This window comes from Ambystoma mexicanum, chromosome 2q (assembly GCF_040938575.1).
Source record: "Ambystoma mexicanum isolate Mex_15411 chromosome 2q, UKY_AmexF1_1, whole genome shotgun sequence".
In the NCBI taxonomy this organism is placed as follows: Eukaryota; Metazoa; Chordata; class Amphibia; order Caudata; family Ambystomatidae; genus Ambystoma; species Ambystoma mexicanum.
The window spans coordinates 355,529,697-355,555,018 of NC_090924.1; the positions used below are offsets into that span (position 1 = coordinate 355,529,697).

At 44.1% G+C, this 25,322-nt stretch overlaps 1 protein-coding gene across 3 annotated transcripts in view; it reads left to right on the forward strand.

The window, feature by feature from the left end:
- The window catches only part of RBBP6 (RB binding protein 6, ubiquitin ligase), a 726,265-nt gene that overhangs the window by 173,829 nt on the left and 527,114 nt on the right, over positions 1–25,322 (forward strand). For all 3 annotated transcript variants that reach the window (XM_069647373.1, XM_069647374.1, XM_069647376.1), the window contains 3 exons: positions 15,104–15,148; positions 23,511–23,599; positions 23,689–23,785. In XM_069647373.1, coding sequence (XP_069503474.1) covers positions 15,104–15,148; positions 23,511–23,599; positions 23,689–23,785 — 231 coding nt within the window. The remainder of the gene's footprint in view (positions 1–15,103; positions 15,149–23,510; positions 23,600–23,688; positions 23,786–25,322) is intronic.

Here is a 25,322-nt window from a genome sequence, read left to right on the forward strand (position 1 = left end):
TTTGAGACTGACCAAATCCGGAGTGACGAGCGCGTTAAATCACCTTGTACAGAATAGTGGTAACCTTGGCAAAGATGTGTTATGGTAGTAAGTTGCGTTCCAGAGGTGTGTAATCTGGTATGTCGTCAAGCTCTTGACCATGTGCATTAATGGCGTGAGTTAATTGCAGGTAGTGGTAATGTTCTGTGACAGATATTCCGAATCTGTGCTGCAGGGTTTCGAATGAGAGGATGGAACCATCCGCAATGTCTCCTATTGTGGTTATCCCAGCCTCCACCCATCGTGGCAAATGCAGCCAACTTCCGTACCTCCTTCAACCCATAGTTGTGCCATAGTGATCCTGTTCCCCCAGCCTATGTGGGTGTGTGCCTGCCTCCAGATCATCGCGATATGGGTAGACATCGTTTGTGCGGGGGGCCTGGTCAGGGTCTGGTATGGCATTTCCAGTGGTGGGGTTCCTTGGATAATGGGTTCCTCCGCTCTAATGTGTGGTTGTTCGGGGTCTCCATGAAGGGAGGTCATTAACTACATTTAGTTGACAGGCCCAGTAGTAGGACCTGAGGTGTGGGAGTCCTATGCCCCCCCCCCGTGGTCAACGCGATTCGAGGCTGCCCGCCCTTCCATATCAGTTTCCTGACTAGGCGCTCTACTCGGTTAAATTCCGTGTTTGGTATGGCCAATGGGGCATTCTGCGGTACATAAAGCAAGCGTGGAAGCGCCATCATTTTAAAGAGGGCCGATCTGCCTATGAGTGTGAGAGGAAGGAGCATCCAGTGCTGTACATCACCGGCAAAGCGGTCGATTAGTGGGTGCAGGTTGTGCGCTACATATTCCGAGAGTCCCTGAGACCCATATGCCCAGATATTGGAGGCCTCCTCTCTCCACCCGACATGGCATGCCCCGGGGGACTGCCAGGTCGTCACCCTTCACTGGGAACAGGACCGATTTACCCCAGTTAACTCCGAGTCCACTGAATTCCCCAAAAGTCGTCAACATTTGGGTTATGATTGGGCATGCGTAGACTGGGTTGCTGAGATAGAGTAGCAGGTCATCTGCATATAGGGTTACCCTGTCCTCTCGTCCATCTGGTAACCTGTCGTAGCCATTGGGCAAGCAGTTCAATCGCTAGGGCAAATAGAAAGGGGGGGGGGGTAGAGGACAGCCCTGTCGGGTGCCTCTGCCCAGTGGGAAGGTCCTAGAGGTCCAGCCATTTACCCTGACCGCAGCCATTGGCGCCTCGTACAGCAGTTGAACCCAGCTGAGAAAGGTCTCACCAATGCCCATGCGTTTCATTATTGCCCACAGGCTTTCGCACACCACCGAGTCGAACGCTTTCTCGAAATCAATTGCTAAAAGAGCAAGTGGCGCGTCCATGCTCGGGGCTTTTTCCAGGAGTAGATGCAACCTGGGAAGGTTCATTCTGGTTGATCTTTGCGGCATAAAGCCGCACTGGTCCGATGAAACAGTGAGGATATGACCTGTTGAAGTCTATTGGCCGGTACCTTGGCCAAAATCTTTGCTTCGCTGTTAATAAGCGATATAGGCCGGTATGATGTGCATTTCCAGGCCAATTGCAGTTTTATCACAAATTACAAGATCATCCGTGTATACCAAGTACTGTACAAACAGGTTCCCTAGTCGTGGCTGGTTTGTATTAAGATTATTAAAGACTGACCTAATGCAACCTTGTCTTAAGCCACTACTAGTTTTCATCCATTCACTGCAAGTACCCTTGTTAGCCTAATCCGTATTTGTATTTCCTTATGTAGTGCAATTAAAATAATATGCAAATTAGCCAGACCGGACCTGATTCGCAATTTTGTACCAAAGCGTGTTTCTGTAAAACCAATCCAAGGCCTGATTGTGGTCCCGGAAAGCCAAAAATAACGATTTCTCGCTTGGACAGTTAAAAGCTGTAAAACAAAATATTGCGAAGTTCGCACCCCCTTTTTAAAACCTGCTTGTAATGTTTACAGCACCTTCCTTTGCAGCCCACCATTCCAAATCCCTCAAGAGAATAGTTGAAAAGATTTTACTACTGTCGTCCAGCAGTGAAATTGGGCAGTAGTTTTTTGGGTTTGCTCGATCTCCTTTTTTTAAAAATTTTTTTAAAGCAATTATTTTCTGCACCAACAAGCACATTGTAAATGGACTTTGTACAGAAAAGAAAAGGGTGTGGATGACACGACCACACCTCTATTATATCCCTCTATTTGGTTCCAGTAGTGCTCACAGTGACTCGTAGCATATAATAAACATAAGAAAATTGCCTTGTAATGAAAATAAAGAATAAAAGATGCAAATAAAAATAAAAGCAAAAACTTGGTGCAGAAATGCTCAACAATTATGATACATGCAAGAACACATTCAAGTGCAACTCTTAGTGACTTCTGGTGGTGTCTGCTTGCGGTATTCCGTAGCTTATATCAGTGAAAATGATGCCATCTCGTGGAGCCTATGATGGATGTTGGGGCTATCATGTTAACCTACATATGTGATTTGTGGGACGCATTCAGCTAGGAATTGCAGCATCCACTCCTGCATTGCCCCGTCAATTTTGCCCATGGCGGCTACATACCAGACTTGTGCCCATCATTCCCTAATATCTGGTTCTTCCTGGCTCGTGTTTTGCTATCACCAGTCTTGTCACAACCAAGAAATGAGTAACCAAACGAGAGCTTCTGGCTCCCAGTGTGTAATGGCCCTGGGAGTCTTCATTGCCCAATAGCAATAACATGGGGTCCAGTTCAAGCTCGAACCCACAGAGCTCTTTACTTTGGGCAACCACTTTCTTCCAGTACCCTTGAATTTGGGGGCACACCCACCACATATGAAAGAATCAAAGGGGGCGTTCCACAATTCCAACATTGGGGGGGGAGAGTTCTGGATTCATCTTGTGTAACCGTTCTGGGGTCAAGTACCAACAACACAGTATCTTAAAACAGTTCTCTTTGAGCTGGACCGCCTGGGATGCCTTGCCCGCCCTCGTCCAAATATTGTACCATGTTGCTAATCTATGGGCCTACCCACATCTTCCTCCCATCTTGACATGTAGTCGTGCTGGGCTTTAAATCTACTGGAGTTCACACCTTATATAAGGATGCATGCTTTGCTGCCGTGGGATCGCCTATGAATAGATCCTCAGAGGGTTGTATCCTGCTTCCCCTGGCTTGTTACGTGTGATCGGGATACTCAATGTCGCAGTTGGATATATCCGGATCTATCCAAGTCATTGACCAGAAAAGCCTGTTTGCATTGGTCGAACGTGAGCGAGAGGTTATCCCGAAACAGCTGCCCCAGACTGTTCAGCCCACCCCCGGGCCACCGAAGAAGACGCCCCTTACTTTGATCCCAGTGGGAACTCTCCATTTCCCCATATTCCTGTCATAGAAGAGGGGAAGGTGGCCATAGCATATCGCCATGCAGCTTTTTCCCAGTACGCCAACGTAGTGCTAGTTGTTGAGAGCCCCCGCCCTCCCATTATTCTTACTCTTGGAGAGATCCAACACCAGTGATGCAAGGGGGATCCCATGGCATCCTGCTCTATGGCGACCCACTGCTTTGGGCTATTCTCCGTAGCCTGACTCGCTAGGATAGGCGTGATTTGAGCGGCAAAGAGAGCTTTCAATGTCAGGTACCGCTAACCCACCGCCACCCTTGCTGTTATGAGCGTATGTTTACCAACTCTGGGAGGCTTTCTTGACCATCTGAATCTAAAAATGTCTGCAGTTCTTTCAGTGCTGCTCTGGGGATCCAGATCTGTAATGCTTGAAATGTATACAATAGTCTTGGCAGTAGTCCTCTTAATTGCCGTTATTCTGCCCAACCAGGAGATTTTGGAGGCACCCCATCTCAATAAATCCTGCTTGGCCCCAGCAAATAACAAAATATTGGCTGCATATAAATCTGTGCATTTTGCTGTGACCCAAATATTTCATAGAATGGGAAGCCCAAGAGAATGGAAACTTGGATTTTAGGTGCTCAACCGTCTTCCGTGATTGTTATATTGAGGATCGTTGATTTCGAATAATTAATTAATCTTGAAGCCTGAGACCTCCCGGAATCTGTCTAGCAATGAAATGATGTGGGGTAAAGAGATCCGGGAGTCCCGCATGTCGAAAAGAAGGTTGTCGGCAGAGTGCCAGCATATGATGGTAGCCTGCCACTTGCGCCCTGAGAATATCCCTACAAGAGCGCACCAAACAGGCCTGAGGTTCCATTGCTAAGGCGAAGAGGAGGGGGGACAGCGGACACCCTTGCTCGGTCCCCTCCGCAGGTTTAGTGTTCGAAAGGACCCCATTTACCTTAATCCAGGTAGAGGGGAGGACAAAATTAGCTAGCACTAATTTACGAGAGCGCGGCCCAAACCCTATGAGTACCTTAGATAAATAACCCCAATCTATGCGATCAAACGCTTTTTCAGCGTTGATTGAGAGTAGAGCTAGCGACCACTTATGCTGTCATGCCCAGGCAGAGATATCCACCGTCCGATGAATATTGTGAAACGCTTGGCGCCCAGAAACAAAGCCCGTCTGGTCTTCTGCCACTGCTCCAGGGAGTACCACAGCTAAGCGTGTAGCTAGCACTTTTGAGAATACACAGGCATCATAATTTAAGAGCATGGTGTAGGGTCCTTTCCTAGGTTTATTGAGCAGTGTTTGTGTCGACTCTCCCATTAAAGGTGTAATAGACCTGGTTTGCATGAAGGAATTAAACACTTCTGCCATGTGGGGAGAGGAGACGTCTGAGAATCTTTTTATATAACAGGGCCTTGAACCCATACGGACCCAGAGCTTTGTTTCTAGGGAGCCTGCGAATAGCTTGTGTAACCTCCTCTATTATAGGCATTTCTAATGTCTGTGTTCAGATATTTGGGAGAGGAGAGGGCCTCTAGAAATGTGTCGTCCTGTGGGCCATTGAGAGGGTCTGCGGCAAACAATTCAGTATAATACTGAGTCAATAAGCTGATTTTACCAGGTTTACCATCGTGTAACCGGCCTTTGGTGTCCCTCAGCCCCCCCAATCGTAGTGTTTCTCTGGGCTTGAAGCTTAAAAGCCAGAATACGGGACGCCTTATTTGAGGTGATGCAATACATTTTTTTGTCCTAAGCAGCTTATGGGCGACGTCATCTGCCCACAACGCTTTTAGTTCTGCCCTTGCCACCTGTGCTTGTACATTCTCCTAGCTCCATCTACCTTATATTGAGTTTCCCACTTCTGGACTGTTCTCTCAGCCCGAACACGAGGGGCTGTAAGGATTGTTTTCCGAGCTGACGCTACACTGATCAGTTCCTCCATCAGCGTTGGCTTTAAAGCCTCTAATACCACAGTCAATGATACCTCTCCCGTAAGGTTCGCTTGAAAATATTGAGTGATTCTCTGTGATGGTGGCGCATATTGCCTGCTCTGCCAACAAAGTAATTCAACTTCCATTACGTGGACTTCGAACCTCCCAGGCCATACCGTCTAGTTGTAAAGTAATGGGAGAGTGGTCAGACACTAGTGCTACTTCTATGGTGGCAGAAGATATTTCTGGGAGCAGGGTCCTAGATACCAGGAAAAAATCAATTCTGGAATAACTTTGGTTAACTTTTGAAAAATGTTTGGGGGTGTAGGGGTCTCCATATATCTATCAGGTGCGTGTCCCCATAGCCTTCTTAATACAAGCCGTATTGGAAGCCTAAGTGGGGCTAATGGGCCTGTCCTATCAACAATCCCCTCCAAAACCACTTAAAAATCCCCGCCCACTACAAGTTCTCCCCTTTGAAACTACCTATTCCTGCATACTGTGCGAGTATAGAATTGGTCTTGGTGTTGATTAGGGCCATACACTGACACACAGGTGAAATCCCTTACCGCTAAACGTAAGGTCAACCCAATACATCTGCCTAGGTCCTCCTTTAGGATCTTCCCCTGTTCAAAGTGAAGGGAGCTAGCTACAAGGATTGCGACCTCCCCCACTACCCTTTTTTTCCTGAGTGTAGGAAGAAAGTATTGGTGGCAGATCCAACGGGATCGTAGCCATGGCCAGTCTCGCTGTGAAAGGTGGGTCTCCTGAATTAGGGTTATATCGGCTTTAAGGTCTAATTGCTTAGTTAACACGCTGTTCCTTTTCTCCGGTGAGTTCAGCCCCTGAACATTCAAGGACATGATCTTTACATCAGTCATCCCTATTGGTCAATATGTCTACAACCTCTAGCCAACGTTCAGAACCCCTCAGAGCCCTTGCTCTGATTCCGACCTCCCCCAAGGCGCACTCCCAGTCTCCATTTCGGACAGACCAATATTTAACACCTAGCTCCCTCCCTGTGTTGCACCCTCTTGAGCTACACCATAACATAAGAAAAAGAAAAAACTCCCAACATTATCAGGCTTGTCGCCTGAAATAGGGCATGCTCTCCTAGTGCCCTTATAGTCGTGATCATTTGCATTCCAATCGGCTAAACGCAGCCTCTATACCTCTATACTGCCTTTGCTCTAAAATCCTGTATTCCTAGCTGTTTTAACTGCTGGTCAATATGTCCATCTCAGTACATTTATAGTCATCTGAGTTGAACCCTCATGTAGGGGCCACTGAGATCATGTTCCTCTCTCGTCTGTCCATCGAGGGCCTGTGGGGAATGGGTCCAGGAAGACGTCCAAGGACCTTGGGAGCTACTGTTATCCCCACCTGTAGCAAAACCCCTTTGTCGCCTAGCCAGGTGGTTAATGGCCTCATGAGCCTGTGCCTTTGAATTGTCCCTTGAGAAAGATTATGAAACAATTGGAGCAAGGACCATTTATGCTCCAGACTGCTTTGTTCTCTGGACTTCTGGAAGATCAGGTCTTTAGCTTTGAAAAAATGAACTCTCATCAGGACATTTCGGAGGGGATTTTGATGTGTTTGAAAGTTGGGAGTGTTATTCTGTGTATGATAGCGGGAGACACATGTCTATCCCACTCTCTATCTCTTGGAACAGTCCCCGGATGTATCCCTCCAAATCCTGGTCTTTAACCTCTCTCGGCACCACTCTGATACGAACATTGTTCCTCTGGGAGCGGTTTTCTGCATCTTCCTGCTTTTCTTATGCAGAGTGCCTGTAGGCCTCTAGTGTCGCCACCCTGTTCCAGCTCATCTTGTGCATTCGCTTGGTCGCAGAAGTCAGTTTCCAGTGTTCTCAGTCTAGTTTCATTCTGCTGCACGTTGTGTGACAAGTCCTTAAAGGAGCTTTTCAATTCCTGCAGTGTAGATGCCATTTCCCTTTGTATGGACTGGAACAAGCGCAGAATGTCTCCTCTCGTGGCGGGCTGTGCATTATCTACAGCGCGAGGCGGCTCAGATATCTGTTTAGACTGCTGGAACATTTCTTTAATAGGTTGCTGGCTTTTCCCTAGTCTTCATCTTGTTCATGAATGGGTCGGGGCTTGTGGAGGGGGTCCTTCAATAAGCTAAATGTACAGGAAAGTGACGCCTTGTGGCATCTCTGGGGTTGGTTAAATCATTACCAGCAGTAAACCATGCAATTCCCAGTACTTTCACTCCCTGCGCACCCCTCTGTAGTCCTGCCTAATGGGATCTTGTCATCTCTTATTTACAAAACAAAGTAGACTCCAGACCAGAGGACGTCGGGTAGACCCCCATAGGGGAAGCACTGTCCAATGCTAGAGTTGGCTTCAGGCGCCGGCCCCGACTTTCACTGCAGGGTTAGTTCTGGTTCATCTGTGCTGTTGACAATAAAGAATGGGCCAACTCAGTCCTCACTCCTGGTGCAGCTCTGTCGCATAGCCATAGGGTGCTATGCCTGCAGGGTGGTCACCATCCGTGATCCTCTGTATCTACTGGGCTGCGACCATAGGATTCTCCCTGCCAGTGCTTCTTAACACACCTCTTCATCCCATCCCTGCCACGGGAGCCGGTTCTTTAGATCTGTAAGGCGTCACGTACGTTCCACCGAGCGGGGGTGGGTGGGTGAGCTGCTTATCCCTTCGCTGCCCCTGGGAGACGGGAGGCAAGATTGCTGTGTCTCCAGGCGCTGTCGGAGGGCTCCTTTCCCCCTTCAGTGGCTCTGCTTGCTACTACTTCTGGATGGAGGGTCTCTGCACCCCCGCCTGCTAATTGCACCATACCTGCCTGGCCCCCGGAGTAGGCGCAGGTTCTCTAAGCAGAGAATATTATGGTCACTTTCCGCTTGTGTAGATGGAGAAGTTGGCACATTTCAAATAGATCTCACGTGACACAAAGGATATTGCCAATTGTGGATGTAAGGTGTAGATGTTTTCAAGTGAAATTGGGTGGGCGATTTCCCCTCCACCCCCTCAATGTTACTATTCAAAATGTTCATGTTCAATGACTCCAACTCCTCACGCATCAAATGGCCTCAATCTCTTGGGGCCGATTTTTGTATTCGTATCTGGGGGGTGAACATAACAGAATGCGTCTAAGCAGTGCTCCAGATCAGATTTAGAAGTGGGAGTATTTTACTTCCTAATTTTTTAAGTTGAGAGTAAAATGATTTTTTAGGGAGTCAAAATGTAAGCTCAATGAGAGTATTTTATAAGCGAGTAATGTTTCGGTAATGTTTCAACTGAAACATGTTTTTGTAATATTTGTATTTCTTTGTACCAAGTCATTCATGCACATTAAGATACATGTTTACTACTTCCAATCAGTCAGTAAAAATAGTAGTTTCTTCCATGTGCACTACTGATCCAAACGTATCCATGGAGCTGTCAGGGTGAAAGCAGGGGTACAAGATTCTACATGTCTTTCCTATTTTTGGTTGGGAGTATTTTTACTCCCATTTTTATTTTTGGGAAGTACTTGCCAATCTGTGGGGAGTAAAAGTGGCTGATAAACCCCTTATCTGTAGGGCTGGGTCTAAGCAGTGGCTATTAAATTAATTCTTCAGAATAAAGTGTGGATTACTCTCGGCTGACCAGTGAGATAAGAATTCTGAAATTTAATTAAAAAAATTTTCAATTTCCTTCTTGGATTGAAATGCACATTCACCAAAATGCAAATATTAGTGAAGCTGGGCTCGACATCGGCCCATGTCAACCATATAGCCAAAATATCCAAACACCCTGACTCCACCCGCAGGGAAATGACCACCAAATTGGTGGCTTGCTGTGCGCAGTTGGAAACAAAGAGCCGTCCATTGGGACCCCTCTGCGCAATAGACATGGGTGGTGAAACAGTCTTTTATTGGGGCATGGTCTAACCATGTCTCCTTAAAGCTCACGATTTCGACTTGCCACAAACATTCCCGAATTATGTATACATAAGATGCAAGTGTCCTCGAGTATTCCTACTGAGCAATTTAAGTGATTTCTTTCAACTCCTACTGGCCTGCTGAGTCCGGTTTCCATGCAAGGATCTTGTAATTACGGACCAGTTATTCTGAATACTCTGAGAATTAGCGCCATTTTCCTCAAAGTTCAAAACTGTGCAGATGGCGTTTCTATCTTGCAGAAAATCGATCCTTAGCTTCTCGCAACCATTACCCTGATTTTCATCCCCTTTTATGGTCCCAGATATTCAAAAACATCATATCCCAATGATAACAAAAATGTTTCATCCTGAACCGCTAATTTCACCAGGTTGGAACAAAAATGTAACCAATCCTTTCATCATTCAAAAATTCTTCCTTTATTCAAATATTCTACCTGTGTGATGTCAGATGAACTAATCATTCTTAGCTTCGGGATCTCCTTCAATATAAATACAATATGGTATCTGTTTAACAGAAACCATGAGCCATTGTTGAAACATGTTCCACATAAAGGGTATTACCATTGACCCTACTCTGGTATGGTGGGTAATCATTTGAGAAGGTGGCACAAAATAATAGAGCTGTATTGCGTTGGGGGCACAAATGGCTCGTTTGTCTAAGCCCCCCTCTTTATCCCTACGTATTACATGAGACCAATCCACTCTCTGATAGCCCCCATCATGCTTTGCCACGGCTACCTATCTCCACAACTTAACACCATGGTTATCTTTTATTTCGAGTGCCGGGCCAAGAATCTTGCGATGTCTCTTCTAACGTTCAGAAAAGAGACGATTGCAGGGTATCCTCATTGGTAATTAAACCTGGCCCCTTTTGAGCTTAAAATTGTGTTGCTTTCCTGCTGAATTATCTTTGGGCCATCCTACCCGGCTTTCCCCAGAATAAGCATTGGAAACAGTCATTGCACACTCTCTTAAACCAGAAATGGGCGCTTCAAACTGGACATCTGTTGATAGTGACCTGATCCTTATTCATTATTTGGGCCTTTTGTCAGTCGATCAATGACACACGACAAATCTCCCTCCCCTTTCTCCGACTCAATATCTAGATCGACTGTTGTTGGCAAGCTAAAGTCCAGTGATTCATCTGAGAGAGCCGTTATGCTAAGAATTGGTTTTAGGAAATGGTAAATGGCATGTTTCACTAAGAGCGGACCAGGAACTTTCTTTTTTACCCTTATTTCCCAAATTAGCCCTTTTACTGAGGCGGTCATTACAACTTCAGTAATCAATCCTTTTCCTCTGCACTACTCCCCATTTGATCAGGGATGGCCTGCTTCCGTTTGACTAAAAGGCCTGCCTTCATTGAGCTGGTAGTTTTCCATAGGAATATACTAGTACCCTTGTTCTTAGACTTGGGAATGTTCAGATTTTCTTATTTCTTTTTAGGGGCATCATGGCAGGAGTTCATGTCATTCATACTAACACGCTTACTTTGGTTCATCGGGACATTTTCAAGGCCACACTCTCAGCGTTGACTATCACACTCTCCTCCAGTTGAGCCAAATCGATTTGTGACAGTTGTACCATGCAAATCATTACTATTAGACCTATGTATGTCAGAAGCTACGGTAGGCAGGTCATGCATTGCTGCAAATGGTGCCTCCTTTGCGGCATCTGAACTCTTCATAGTGCCTTTAAACATAGGTTATTCAGACCTTTCCCTAGATTCACCACTTTTTTCCTTGGCAACAATAAAACCCTCAATTTAATTCAATTTAGATAAGCCATATTCGCATTTGAGTTTTTTGAATCCTCATAGAGGTATTCCCATGACTTAAGTTGGTTGAAGTGAAGTATTGAGCCGCGTAGGTCCTCTACTGGGTTGTTATAGTTTAACAGATGCATTCGGGACCAATCCGTCTTTGACGTTTACATCGGGAGTAGAAGCACAATTAATTACACTGGCGTTTAATTCCCAATTCGGGGGTGAGGCCGCTTCATGTGATGTCCGTATTAGAGACATCAGTCACTCAGCGCTTCCATATTGCCCTGACCCTCTCCCCACAACGAACTCTCTCCCCTGGGCACTGTACTTTGATAGGCCCAGAGGTATAGAAATCGCAGCCAAAGCAGATATTGGCCAATGCGACGCCCGACGGCCATTGGGAAAATTATCCCTGGTCAAATGCCACCTAAATGGCGGGTGTTGGGGATGTGGGGGGGGGGGGGCGGGGCAAGAGCTATGGACAGCAAAATAAAGGTTCAAAGAAAGCCGCTCCGCCAATATTCTTGTTCGAGGCAAACGGCTTCTCCAACTGTCAATTGGTATAAAATGCACTCGTCTGACCCTGCCACCAAACGGAGGCCGGTCTGGCACAGATTCTGCTGTCTGTTTCCAAGGTCACTTCCGGACACTCTCGGAAGACTGCTACAGACTGCCACCACTTGGGCGTTGTCGCTTTGCGCCACGCTGCAGGATATTTACACTCCTTCCCTGGAGTGTTTAAAGGAGCAGCAGCACAGTAAACCCCAACACGGGGCGCAAGTGTTGAAGGATAATGATGCTGCAGCACTGCCACCACTTTCCTTCCTCCACTTATTACTATTCATGACCATAAACATCTGAAATTATTAGTGTAAAGGTCTGTTATTAAGTGTTCTCACAAGTTCCACTTCACTGCCCTTCACCCCTTCTCTTCCAAGACCACACCCAGGCAGAATGTGAGATAACCCCTACCCTATTGGTAGTGGATTACTCATCTCACTCCGTCCCTGTTCATGGTCAACACCTCGTTGCTGTGGAATCTGGACTCTGCACTCATTTCCAGAATCAGGCTCACTCCGAGAGCCTTGCTGGGTTTGTAGTTAAATGCCACTAGTGCTCAAGTGGAACCAATGAGGTCCACGCAGCAACCGGTTTAGTGGTCTACTGTTTGGGGAAGTCGGACATTCAGGAGAGGAGGAGAAACGCAATTATTCTGAATCCAAACTGACACTTGCAGGGGTCGAAAAATTGTGGAAATATGTTTGCCCTGCCCCATTCTTCCAGCTGCCACCTCTCCGCACCGGCCCCATAAATACCCCTCCCCTGCCAAATAAAACCCCATACTTGGGTGCTTCCTTCCGTCCCCCCACTGTTTTACAACAATATCATCAAGACTGACGAAATACGACAGAAAAAACGCATTTAAATGACCATTAGTTTGTAATTGTCTCACCACAGCATGCAGCTTTAAGCAGTCTATTCCTTGCAACACCCATTCACACCTCTTTGTAGACATGGGTAGGACTTTAGCCACTGCCTCCTAACCTCTCCCGCATCCACAAGCCGCCAATGCTCATCTGTACAGTGTCTGCAGCAATCCATGCTTAATTGCAGAATGCCACCACAGATCAATGGCGAGCGGCAATGGGCTATGTCCTAAATGTGTTATGTCCCAAGCAGTCTACGCACATGTTATGTTACTTTGCATTTATATAGCGCCTTATGTACCATTGGTATGGTCTCAAGGCGCTGGTAGGTTGAACGCCCTCGGAACCGAAGTTCAAGTTAGTAGAGAGAATAGAGAGAGTCATAAAGTGCGTGTGAGCACCGGATATGCGTGCAGCTGGTGTGGCATTTGTGTGATAGCTGCTTCTTAACGGTAGGTGTGGTGGTTGAGAGATCATGAGTATGTGTTTGTTCTGGCAGGTTGTTATCCAGAGCGATTCTGGCTGTGTTAGGCCTGAGGAGAACACCTAGGCTGGAGGGTGTGTAACCAGCAGTGTTTAGTTAGGGTGATGGACATAAACAAAAGCAGTCCGGTACTGCGAGATGGCACAGTATGATGCGACACAAGTGTAACCAGCAGGTCCCAGGTTCGAATCCCCAGTAGGGGATAAGTGGAAAAAAGCAATGGTATCCTCACTAGCTGACATAGCATGGTGCTCCCGGACACACAATTTAAGGGAACCATGGCGGTTTCCCCCAAAAAGTAAGGTACCTTTTAGGTCCCGTTCACTTTCATCTCTGGACTTTTTAAAACTTAGATGATGGATGGATGAGGCAGCACGAAAAGGTATTCAGCCCGGCTGTTGTGTTTTGTAAGAGGCCAGAAAAAATGAACTGGCAAGTACCTGCATCATATCAATTTCTTCAACTGGGAAACATTTTCAACTTGCAAATCGCTACTTTCCAGTCTTAAATACAGGCGTGGGGGTTCAAATCCTGTTTTCAGTCTTTTATCCATTTTAGGCCAACCAAATTAATAACATTGAGTTAGGTAATTACACGTATTCGCTATCTGGGAATCTCCCGATGTCCCCAGAATTCTGAGAAGTTTTTTTCTTTTTTAACATAGCATATTTTTAAAGTAAAGATTCGTTCTACAGGAACCAGCGTTTCAATTCTTTTAAAATTCCCCATGTTTTCTCCCTAAATTGCCATTTTAGTGCAGGTTTTTCTGCATATCTTTGTGTAGCGTCCTTTTTTCCGAGACAGTTCAATTTGAGTGGGCAGAGCAAACTCCCAGAGACCTGTAGATTACCAATATGAGCCCGTCCTTTTATTATTCCAAAGTTTGTAAAATGAGCACCTTTTGAATTTTGTTAATTCTGGTAACCAGTTAACATGACAATGGGATGCGACTTTTCCAATCCTTCATTTTGATGAAAAGTACAACTAGTTCGTTCTGGGAGTGGTCTTAAGTTCAAATATAAACAATTTATCCTGATGCCCCGGACCTGAAAAGTGGTGGCATAGGGTTGTGTTCACCATAGTGAAGACCTCTAGTTGGGCGCCCAGAGCTAATATATTAGCTTTCACTAAATATTCTTTTGTGACTATTATGCAGTTCCCCTACCTGAAGCTATGTTCTGTTTTTGCTAGCACAGTGGTCTAGCCGAGACTGCACCAACCTGCACATTGTCTAATAAAGCGTTTCATAGCATAGTGCTCTTAGTGAAGTGTTGAGTGTTTGATAGCACAGGGAGGATAGCTCGGGGGCAGCATGCTCGCCTTGCAAGCAAGACGCAGAGCAACACAGGTTCGATCCCCGTTTGGAAACCTGTGGGTATTAAGTGTGTTATAAATAACCAATATGTTATATAATACTGAGGCTGCCAAGGTAGTTTTATACGTTATCCCAACACACTTTATTTATTGCAAAGGAATTTCATGTGCTTGCTTGACCACACCCATTTTGTGCTCCTTGGTAGTGATTTTCCAATCTGCTTGTTGTGCTCCTTGAGGCTGACCTGGGGGGGTGGGACCTTTGGGTTGGTTTAGCTTTAATTGTGACTGGATTTAGAGGATGCTTCGAGATGGTCACTGAAGTGACACTGGCAAGCTACTGTGTAATCCTCATTTATAGGATTCAGGTTAACAAACTTGTTTTACTTTGGCATTTTACGTTGATTTTAGCACTGTTTTATGGTATTGTGCACGCCAGAGGATTGCGTTATGTAGGTTTTGTTAAATCTTTGTTTTACGTAACTGATTGTTCTTGTAGTCGTACACTCCGCACACATCCATTTGCAGTTGGATTTCAGCACTACCCTCAAGTTCAAGCTTGATGCCCATTTTATCAGGTACAGCTGCGAAAGTATGAGACTTTTTGGTTCTGACACAACATTAAGGAGCCATGTGTCTTTTCTGTGAGCCTTTTGGTTATGTGCGTATCTACTATTTTCCTCTCCCTCGAGGAAGTGTAACGAAGAATTTTAAAGTTCTTAATTTTTCGCTATAGCCTGTGTTTTGATTTCAAAAAGGGCTACTTTCGTTGAGCACGTTCCTCAGAAGAAAATACTCTAAACATTTTTTTTTTTAATTTGCACTTGATCTTCGGAGTAGGTTGACACTTTTAATTGCTTAATGTGTGAAACTTGAAAATGTTCAATTTTTTTTGTAAACAGATCAGTGACTCCTCTTCATCCATATCCCTGGCCCAGCTGACAAAGGTATATATGCACATTTTCTTCTTCAATGATACATATCGTTTTTTAAGATGCTTTTTCTAAATGTTAACATTTTGAACACATGCTCTTTTTTTGCATTTCACTTTGCAAATGGCTACAGGTTTTATTTTATATATGCTGTCTGTGGTTTATACATGCCATTCATTATTCTGTAAAGAGTAGCTCACTTTAGGAAGATGGTTTGGGGATGTTCTGATCGGCTGTAGCATAATTTTGCCAAAATAGTCACTATTTAAGACAGTGTGTTTTAATGCTCTTATAGAGGAGAACACGATTTTTTGTTTCGTATGCATTGTATATCATTTTACTTATCCCCTTTAGACAAACGTAACATCGTTTTGATGTAAATTATATTGAACTTGAAATGCCAAAATTAAAAGTCGATCTTTAAAATGGAATTTGTGTGGTGCCTTCATGTTTTCGAATGTCCGCTAAATTAATTTGTTTCTGTATAAATGTCTCGTAAGTGGTTGCTCAGAGATGGTTTGACCAAAAATGTAGTTAATTTGAATTTAGACAGTAGGACTTTGAAAACAAAAAATGCAAATGTATGTTTATGGTATGGATGTAGCTTACATATGGTAATTGCTGTAAAATACCTGTTTGTCGCCACATGCTTGTGCTTCAACTCATGGGAAAAGCACAAGGAAGTATTTGAGTAAAGAAGATTTTGTTTTTCTCTTTTCTATAAATTAGTCTTAATCCCAAAATGCAGATTAATTTTCACTTTTGCGATAACCCAACAGATTTAGTGATATTTTAGCTTGTACACTTGAATCTCTTTAATCCTTGTCCTGCCAGTTATTTTCCTGCTGATGACCCAGTTTTGAAAATACCCTTTTCTGTTAGCATTTAAAGTGCACAGATCTAGTATTAGATGGTCGTCCATAGGTTTAGCAACTTGTAAGCAACACAGTTGCAACGTACACGCTCCTGCTTTCAGTTTAGTACAGTGGTCTTCAAGCTCCCCCTGAGAAAAAGTATTTTCTGGCCCCTCTGCCCCACTTAGGAGTTGGCCCTGGATGCTGTGATTAATCCTGCAAAGTCAGTCATCACTGATCCCCAGCCTAAAGTCCCCTCCATGTGGCCAGGCAGAAGGTAGCCGCGACCTGATCCTGACCTTGGGGTGGTATTCTGATGGTGGATGGCTGTCAAGGGAGAGTGCTGACGCCACAAGGAGAGAAGCAGATCCTTTGATTCCGGATTATTTGATGGCTTGCTGGCAGCATTAAAAACCATCGAATTTTAAAACTCTGAGCTACACTCTGATTAAACATAACCCTATTCAGTCTTCATGTATACATGACAAACCAAGAACATGTGAAACATCGGCTTGGAGGGGTGTTTGACTGTATGAAAAGTGACCGCGGCAAACGGACTGAAAAAAAAAACAGCCCGCATGCGGTCACTTTTCATATGGTCAAACACCACCATCCACACACCCCACCCCCACCCCACGCCCCCTTCCCTACTTACTTGCTCGGTTGCCACCTGATCCGCTTCAACTCTGCAGCGTCGAATCCCTCCCTCTTAACGTGGGTCGGATCAGACGCTGCAGGGTCCTTTTTTTTTTTTCCCCCGCCTCCGTAATCGAGGAAGTGGGGGGCTCCCCCGCAACCCCCAGTCCAATACATACCAAACATGGGGAACGGGGGACACCCCTGCAACGCCAGCTCCACATTTTCGGTATGTATTAGCCAATTTGACGAATATATTCGGTCGAATGGTACAGGTCAAATGTACTATTCGGCCAAATATACTAATACCGAAACATCTGAAGTTTATGGTGATTGTAATTTTATAACTGTTCAACCATGTGATATGAATTCATTGAAACCTCATTGGAAAGTCTTAGAAAGCCTCAAGTACTGTGACGAGGAGCAAGGAGTACATATGGAGGAAATGTGACCACACGCATACTATGCAGTCTAGTATGAATCTAATCTGATGTGTGAGACTGTAACATTTCCAAATCACCTGCAGCAAGGGGGACAGTAGGAACGCAGAAGGCGAGAGAAGGAAGACTGCAGAGTGCGCCGAGCGGGAGGCGTGCCCGGTGGCAGAGGAAATCCCACAAGGAGCCGTGTGGAAAGATCTTCGCCCAGAAGCAGGTTGGTCACATTCGGAACCGGTGGGGAGGAGCGCCGGAAGAAGAGAAAGCGGATGGTGCGAAGCGGGCTGTGTAAGGAGACACTGTCCTCCAGAGCTGCACGGGTCTTGGCAGCAAAGGACAGAAGAGCTGGCGTGGGACCCACGAAACAATGCCCAGAAACGGAAGCTGTCCCCTCATTAACACACTTCAGAAGCTGCACGCTGAACCGGTGGGTCGGCCTAGTTGCGTAGGGGGTCCCAGGACATAAAATATACTAAAAAGCATTTAGAAAGTACTTTTGAATACTGACATAATAGAATTGAAAGGAAAGGAGGAATGTGGTGCAATTCTCCTGACATGAGATGTCAGTAGGGAGAAATCTGGGACCGGCATTGCCTAAGCCAAAAGACATTGCCAGAAGAACAGGGGCAAATATGGTACAATTCGCCCGACATATGAGGACATTTGGGAGGACCTGGAACCAACATTGTCAAAATAGATTGTGAGAAAAATAAAGAGGCAGAATGTGTACATTTCTCCTGACATGAGATGTCTGTTGGGGGAAATCTGGAACAAGCATTCTCAAGAGACAAGAGATTGAAAGAAAGGTTGACACAGCTTGAACAAGCCCTCAGACATGGGATGGCAGTTTGTGGGAAATTGGCACAAGTAACAAATGAAGTCAACAGTGTGCTAGTGAAGAAGCACAATTGTGTAATACTTAAGGAGAAAGTAAATGTTGCAGCAAAGCCTGATAAGGGTATTGGGTAGTAAAGCCTTTTTGGAAAGAGATACCGGACGGTTGAGTACACCAGTGGATCTAAGTGAACCAAAAGGGGGATACTCCTCGCAGGAGAGGAACCAGTATATCAATTGAGATGTTTCCTGGCAGGCATGTGTACCGGGAAACTCACTTTGAATTGTTGTGTTGAAAAGATACCTGGACATATTAAGTTCTTGCTTCCTTTGAGCATTTTGTGAACCAGGAACTTTGGAAATGCCTTCCTTTTGCCTATTCTTGAATCTGTTGTGAAAGACATTTGTTTTGCCATCCTGCAAAGTAGTAAATGCTTTTCTTTACCTTATTCCAACCTGCTTTGCGGAAAAGACATGTGTTGCCATTCTTAGAGACTAGGAGAAACCTATCTTTACCGATTAATCTTGTGAAAAGAACATTGGTTTTCTCATCCTGAGGAGAGTATTCGGTAAAAGACATTTGTAATGCCTTTACAAGACTGGTTTTGACACAGAACATTGTGTATAGTTTACCTGCAATAATCCAGGGTAAGGGAGCCAGCCCTTGGATACCAGAAGTGTTTTGATTGAAATTATATGTTTGAGGTATTGTACGTTTCTGTTGGGTTGAACTTTGAAACATTTACTTTGGACATTTTGCTTGTATGTATTAGTTTGAGGTTCAGATTGAATTTGGACACACGGTCATCTTGCTTTAGTTTTAGTTTCATAGAACGGGACATTCACGTTGGTAATAGGGAAAGTTAGGTGTTTATCTAAACCCTTTCCATTAATAAAATGGCTAACATTGAGAATGATACCTCTTTGTGTCCGTCTCTCATTTCTGAATTCACACAATGCCCAGACCCCAGGCTCTTTCAAATATAAGCAGATTTCATACTGCTTAGATTTTCTATATTAAAAACAGTCATCTTAATCACTTTTTAAAGAGTCTTGGGCACTCGTAGACCATTCTTCAGGTCCCCCTGGTGGCAGGGGCTAGCCCCCCCCAGTTTGAAGTCCACTGGTTTAATACGAAAGAAACTGTTCTGCATTGTGCAGCTTGTAGATGCTTATAGTTTCATTTTTTTCTCACCTTTTAATTTCCTGTTCATCAAATTGCATTTCCTTATTCTTGTTACACTCGTACTGATGTTTCTGTATTTCAAATTTTATTGGGTATGATTTTTGGGTTCTGACTAGTTGGGAATTGGTCTCATAAAGTTCTAGCAATGTTTACGTAAACAAAAAATGCATTAACTGGTATTGTGCTTCTGTATTCTTGTTGAGAAAATGTAGAACTTAATGATGGTTCCATAATTAAATGTTAACCGCTTTATTATCGTCATAAAGCATGACGATAATAAAAGTTTTGTTTGCGACTTATGCGTGACAAGGACAGTGTTAACTAACATCGGTTAGTGTCTGTGGATTTAGACGCGTACTGTCTTGTGCCGATGTTCTGCATCTTTGATAAAATGTCAAAACTGGTGGCGTGGTCTATAAATGCAGACAGAATGCTGGAGACCGTTTTGTTACCAGGTTAAATCTTGGGCATGTGATCTCCAGTATGTAATGTTGTGGTTTTGGAATAGTAAGTACACTTGAAATTCTTGTACAAGCACTTCCTGCTATGCTGTCTTTCGAATATTTCCCTGTTTTGTTCAATGGGATTGCTCAAGTGCACGTCTTTAGAGGAGCTATACTAATTTCAGGATGGTGTTTTGTCGGAACTCGTACATGTTTTGATCTTTGGTTGAATTGAAACATTTAACCAAACGAGAAAATGAACTCTGGGTTGAATGAGTGTTTGTGTTTTGTGACTTTAGACCTCCCTCCAATAGGGTGGTTACGAGAGTGAAGGTACACATTGTAAATCCCACCCCCCCCCGCCCCAACAAGGATATATATTTTTACCATTTAAGTTTAGGAAAGCGCAATCGCAATCACATTAATGTAACTTTGTCAGAAATGCAATGAGGACTCCAAAAAAAGGGGGGCAACGTGGGCATTTCAGATTCCTCCCTGACTGCCTTTGATGTTACAGTAGGGCTAACTACTGACCTTACTGTGCATTATTTTAGTTGGGGACTTTGGTGGTATTATCTGATCATATCCACGCCCAACCCCCAAACCGAGAGTAGCAAATATGATTTGAAAATTGTTGATGGTTTTTCTGTTTTACGCCTCTAAGTATCCTGATAACCTCAGATTTTCACATACTCTGTGGGGCTTGTTTAGCCGCTGTGTCTGCAACTCCATTTTTATAATGGGTGTAATAAGTTGATCTTCCATGGAAAAAGGCCACTTTTGGTGTCATCCATGACGTGATTCATATTTTCTGTTAATGGGATGAATACTGTGCATGGCTGCCATTTGCATCACAATCTCATATTGGTTTGGTATCACATCTGCAAGTCAGCTAGCTTTGTGTATAACATTGCATTGTGTAATTTGGCTTCTTGCTCTAAAAGGGCTGAAGTCTCGTACTAGCTAAAATAGCGCCAGAATATTCTTTTCTATTTCCTTTCATCCATGTGGCATAGCTTTGGGTCTTTATGAATTCACACATTTTAAGTTACCCAAATCTGTAAAGGATGTGCACGTTAGAAGTTTAGGCTTATATTCACCCTGGAATTGTAGTAGACTGGGATTTTTGAATGCCACAAATGCAATTGTCCTTCACAGGCAAACCGTAAAATGGAGAGAAAAAGTAAAAGCACGTTTGCCTATTTATTGCACAGACTCGATTTCTACACCAAAACTATTCCCATGTAACTTTCGAGAATACCTGCACTGCCTTCTGTGGCACACTTGATGGCTCTTAATGATTTGAAATCCAGAGTCAATTCGTGAGCCAGTCACGCTAGCTTAACATTAGCTAAATGATCATTCAGACCGGGCTGATGAAAGAAAATAACTGTCATGTTGGAGCTTTTTTTGTAGCCTATTATGCATACACTTCACAAGGACCCTGATGGTATTCGTAGCTAGCAACGTTTGTAAACAACCATTGCAAAAGTTTTTCTCAACTTCCACACACACTTTCTCTCTCCTGACCTGCAGAAATTCCTACTGTTCAGCGTTCTGGCCAACGTGAACCCACAAAGCTCTATCGATGCACAGGCACACTGCTGACCTACATCACCTCCTGCTATGACAGCACTGGCAGCCAGACTTGGCCCTTTCTAATCCTCAAGCCTTTCCTTAGAAACCCTCTGCTGTTCCAGTACCTGTCTACACAGATTTGCCAGGACACACAAAAAATGTAATAAAGTACTTTCTGTGCCCCACACACCATTTTGCCAGTATATCTCCAACCTGGCGTTGCAGGCATCGTTTCCTGCTCTGTTGCTCTTACAGCTGGACTCGCATTGTCCCATCTTACTTTTGCCGGTTACCATTGCCTGCATGGACGCCTACACAGTGAATTGGACGAGAAGTCTGCCTTGTTTGATGGTGGTTCTTGCAATGCTGCTGTTAATGTCTCCTACAATCTCATGGTTCAATCCCAGACGTTCTTTGTTTTGCCCGATGGTAGAGAATATTGGTGCAGATTCTGCACAGTGTAGCCCAGCTGTCTCCCAGGGAAGCATTGAAAGTCGCCCCTTCCATTTTGATTCCTGCTGTAGTTTAAAATGGCAGCCACAGTGCTAGAGGGAGTTTCATGCGTGCCCTTGTCAGGAGAGTGCAGCATCTAGTTGGAGGCAGAAAATAGTTGACTAAAACTTCCTCTGTAAACCTCAAAAGACCACCTTGGCTGTCTAGTCTGAGAAGGCAATGAAAGAAGACGGTTCATGTCCAACATTTCTGTACATGGGCTATTTGATCCTATGCAGTCGATATACAATGGAGCCCATACCTAGTGATGCGACGATGCATCTTCAAAGCTGTCAAAACCAACAAGAAGGATGGGAAGTTCCTCATAGTGACCATTTGGTTCTGTATGTAAACTCCATAAAAAGGTTAGAAACCAATTTAATCGCATCACAGAAGCCTTGATCAAACGCAGATTAAATGCCAGTATAAACTAAATGATCAGTGTTGCCTTATAAAAGAAAATCTCAATAAAAGACGTGAAATCAACCATGCTCCATTCTTAACCATTGTCTTTTTGCAAAATGTAGCCCAAAAATAGTTTGCTGGAATGTTTTGGATTAATCATATCCCCTGGTAGTGCTCCAGGCAAACATTGCATTTGTTTTAGCCCATCTGTACCAGTGGCCTTGCAGTTAGGACTGCTCCCATTGGGGGCTGTATCAGAATGATTTGCATATGGCTGGTCCCAGTCTGGGTTAATAGTGTGGAAGGTTGCCCATAGCATTTTCAGTGGTTAACATTAATTCTAAATCACAAAATGAGCACTACTGGGATTAACCTCATCACCCTTGAATCAGGTTACCATCTCCACGCTACACAAACCATAGTCTGCTTTTTCTTCAAAGTATTTTATTTTTCCAGAGATGTATGCAAAATTAGTTTCTTTTTACTAATAAAATGTCATTATTTCTTTATTTTGATTACTTTGTTATAGGTAATTTTTCATGCACAGTGTACAAACAAATCATTTGATTGGAACGACTGTCTGAATTATAAGGGCTGTCATTTGAGGACCAAAGCACACATCTGCAATGGAAGCTGACAACTTACTAGCCCTTGTTGTATTAACCAAACTGAACCATGTCCTATTTTCTTTATCCTATGCTTCAACTATGAAGAAACTAATTTCCTGTAAAGGCTTCTCTTTCACTCACCAGGAATTGAAAAAGAAGAGCTCTTGGTCTATCTTTGCATCAAATGTCCTTGTCCAGATGACTAATCCATCTTCCCTTTGACACCTATAAGAACCTTAGACTAAGGGCTAATGCATGAACACTTGAGGGAATGGAATTTAGGAAAGTGACATTTGTTGGGGTAAATGGGACTTGCTTGTCATGGCCCGTCATGCCTCCCAAGCCAGTAATTTTGTATGAATGACTAAAAGTGGCTGTTGTAATTAACTGGGCTTGTTACTTCAAGGCGTCCTTCAGGAGTACTTGATGTTTTTGTCTTTTAGGTATAGAATTCCATTAATGGGCAGGTGAGCTGCTTTACCTTTTTAAAAGTTATAGACGGACTAATCTTGCCAAGGAATTCTTTGACAACGTTTCCAAGTTTTTTTAAAGCAATTTCGGATACATCTGCTTTAAAAGACATATTGCACATTCTATTTAAACGGCTTAAATGGTCCACACTTATTTTCCTGGCACAGCCTTACTGTGAAGTTAATGGATGAACAGTTAATTTCGATATGATTTTGCGAACTTCCAATGTATAACTGCATAGGCAAGCTGACCGGTGCCAGCTGAAGGGGCTCCCCAAAACATCTTGCCCCTTGCCAGATATTAAATAGGTTCCTGCTTTTGCACCCACTTTCTGGTGTGCATCTTGCTACTCTTTACAGGGTTGAATGAATGCTGTTTATTTTGTGTGAATGCTTTAATCGTTTTCTAATATTCTACACAATTACCTTATCAGACTGCCAATCTGGCCGAAGCCAATGCTTCTGAGGAAGATAAAATTAGAGCCATGATGTGTCAGTCTGGCCACGAATATGATCCAAGCAAGTAAGTAGTTCCTATATAATGTAGGTGTTTTCTTGAATGAGCTTGCTTTTTTTCATGTAAGAAAATACCTTTCTCCGTTTCTCTTCCAGTTATCAGAAGAAAACTATGGGCCCACCCCCACCAAACTATACATGTTACCGCTGCTTAAAATCTGGCCATCATATCAGGAACTGCCCAACCAATGCAGTAAGTATAACAAATACCCTTAACAGTTTGTCAAAATAGTTGTTACATGCGATTGGAAGAAACAGGACTTTCCTGTAAAAGTGCAGATCTGTTGGACTTTGCTGAAAAAGACCAAAACGCATGTCTCCTCCAAACTGTGCATATTCCTCAATGTTGGACATAATCTTGGTTTTTACAATGTATTTGGTGAGCACAAATGGAAAGGAAAGCCTACACAAATGAGGAAACGCAAACCGTATGCCTGGTCTTCAGAAGGCGAGTCATTGTGTGAGTGGTCAAATTGGGCTGGCAAAGGAAAAGTCTGATGCAGAGAAGGTGGTTGCAGTATGAAGTCAATTAGGAAGGTGGCACCGGAAAGACTAGAGATTGTGGCCATGGGTGGCCTAGAGCAATAAGGGATGGTGGCTTGTCAATCTGGGGACGTTGATAATCAGAATGGTGATGCAGAAAATGAGATGTCATTTGTCTGAATATTTAAGCATATAACAAGGAACAATTTGCCAGACAGCCACACCTATTTCAACCTCCAAAAATAACAATGTCTGTGCAATCTTCCAACTTCTAAACACTTTGCCATACCTTACAGTTCACGCCTCTAGATAAGCGGCACACTGGCCATTTGTACTAATAGAAACCAACAAATACTTCTGTGACATCCTGCTGCACTGCAGTAGCACATGGATGAATAGTGGCTAAAACGCCTGCTCAGCACCACACTTCTGCTAATCCAACAGTGATCTCAATCATGAAGGTGAACAAGGCAGAACCGGAATGGTATATCCCCTTTGCCTTGTTTGGTAATGTGATCCGAGAGTAGGCTACACTCTTCAGAAGGCAAAGTGATCTGGCAATGTTAGTAACCCAAACAGCATCATTACAATGAATCCAAAATAAAAGAATGTCTCGTATTCTATAAAAATGACTTTTAATCAAACTAACAATGCAAACAACTAATTAAATACACTGCACACCCAACCTCACCACCCACCCCCCTCTCCAGTTGGAGAGAGCAGCGCAAAGAAGGCCGACTTTCTAGTGAAAAGTGCACTCTGTATCTTGTAGAGCGGCAGGGCAGGCAATATTTCAGCAGCAATGCCATTTAAGAGGTTCTTGGAAAGGAGGTAAAGTGGGATCTAACGAGTCACTAGGGCCTCCAAGGCCCCCAGAGGCAGGCCATGCGGATAGCACCAGTGTAAATACCTTTTGGTCTTGTTTTTGTAGCTCATCCGCGCAAAGTCTGGCTTCAAGGTCTTTCTGAAGCAGTGGTTTGGCGTCTGGTTTTTAAATTGGGTCCAACACATGTTAAGATGTATTTCTAAACTCTGACCTGGTGGGCAGAAGTTTAGGAGGCCACCCTCGGTTTAGTGAAACAGGGGAATCTTCAGGACAAGCCAGACCAATCTAGGTAGCTTGGCAGGCGGTCAAGACTAAGTCTCAGGAGAGGGGTGAGAGTCATCGGAAGCCCACAATGAGCACACACAGTAACGAACCACAAATTACTCTTAGACAAGTGTATATGAAAAATATCTATACATTT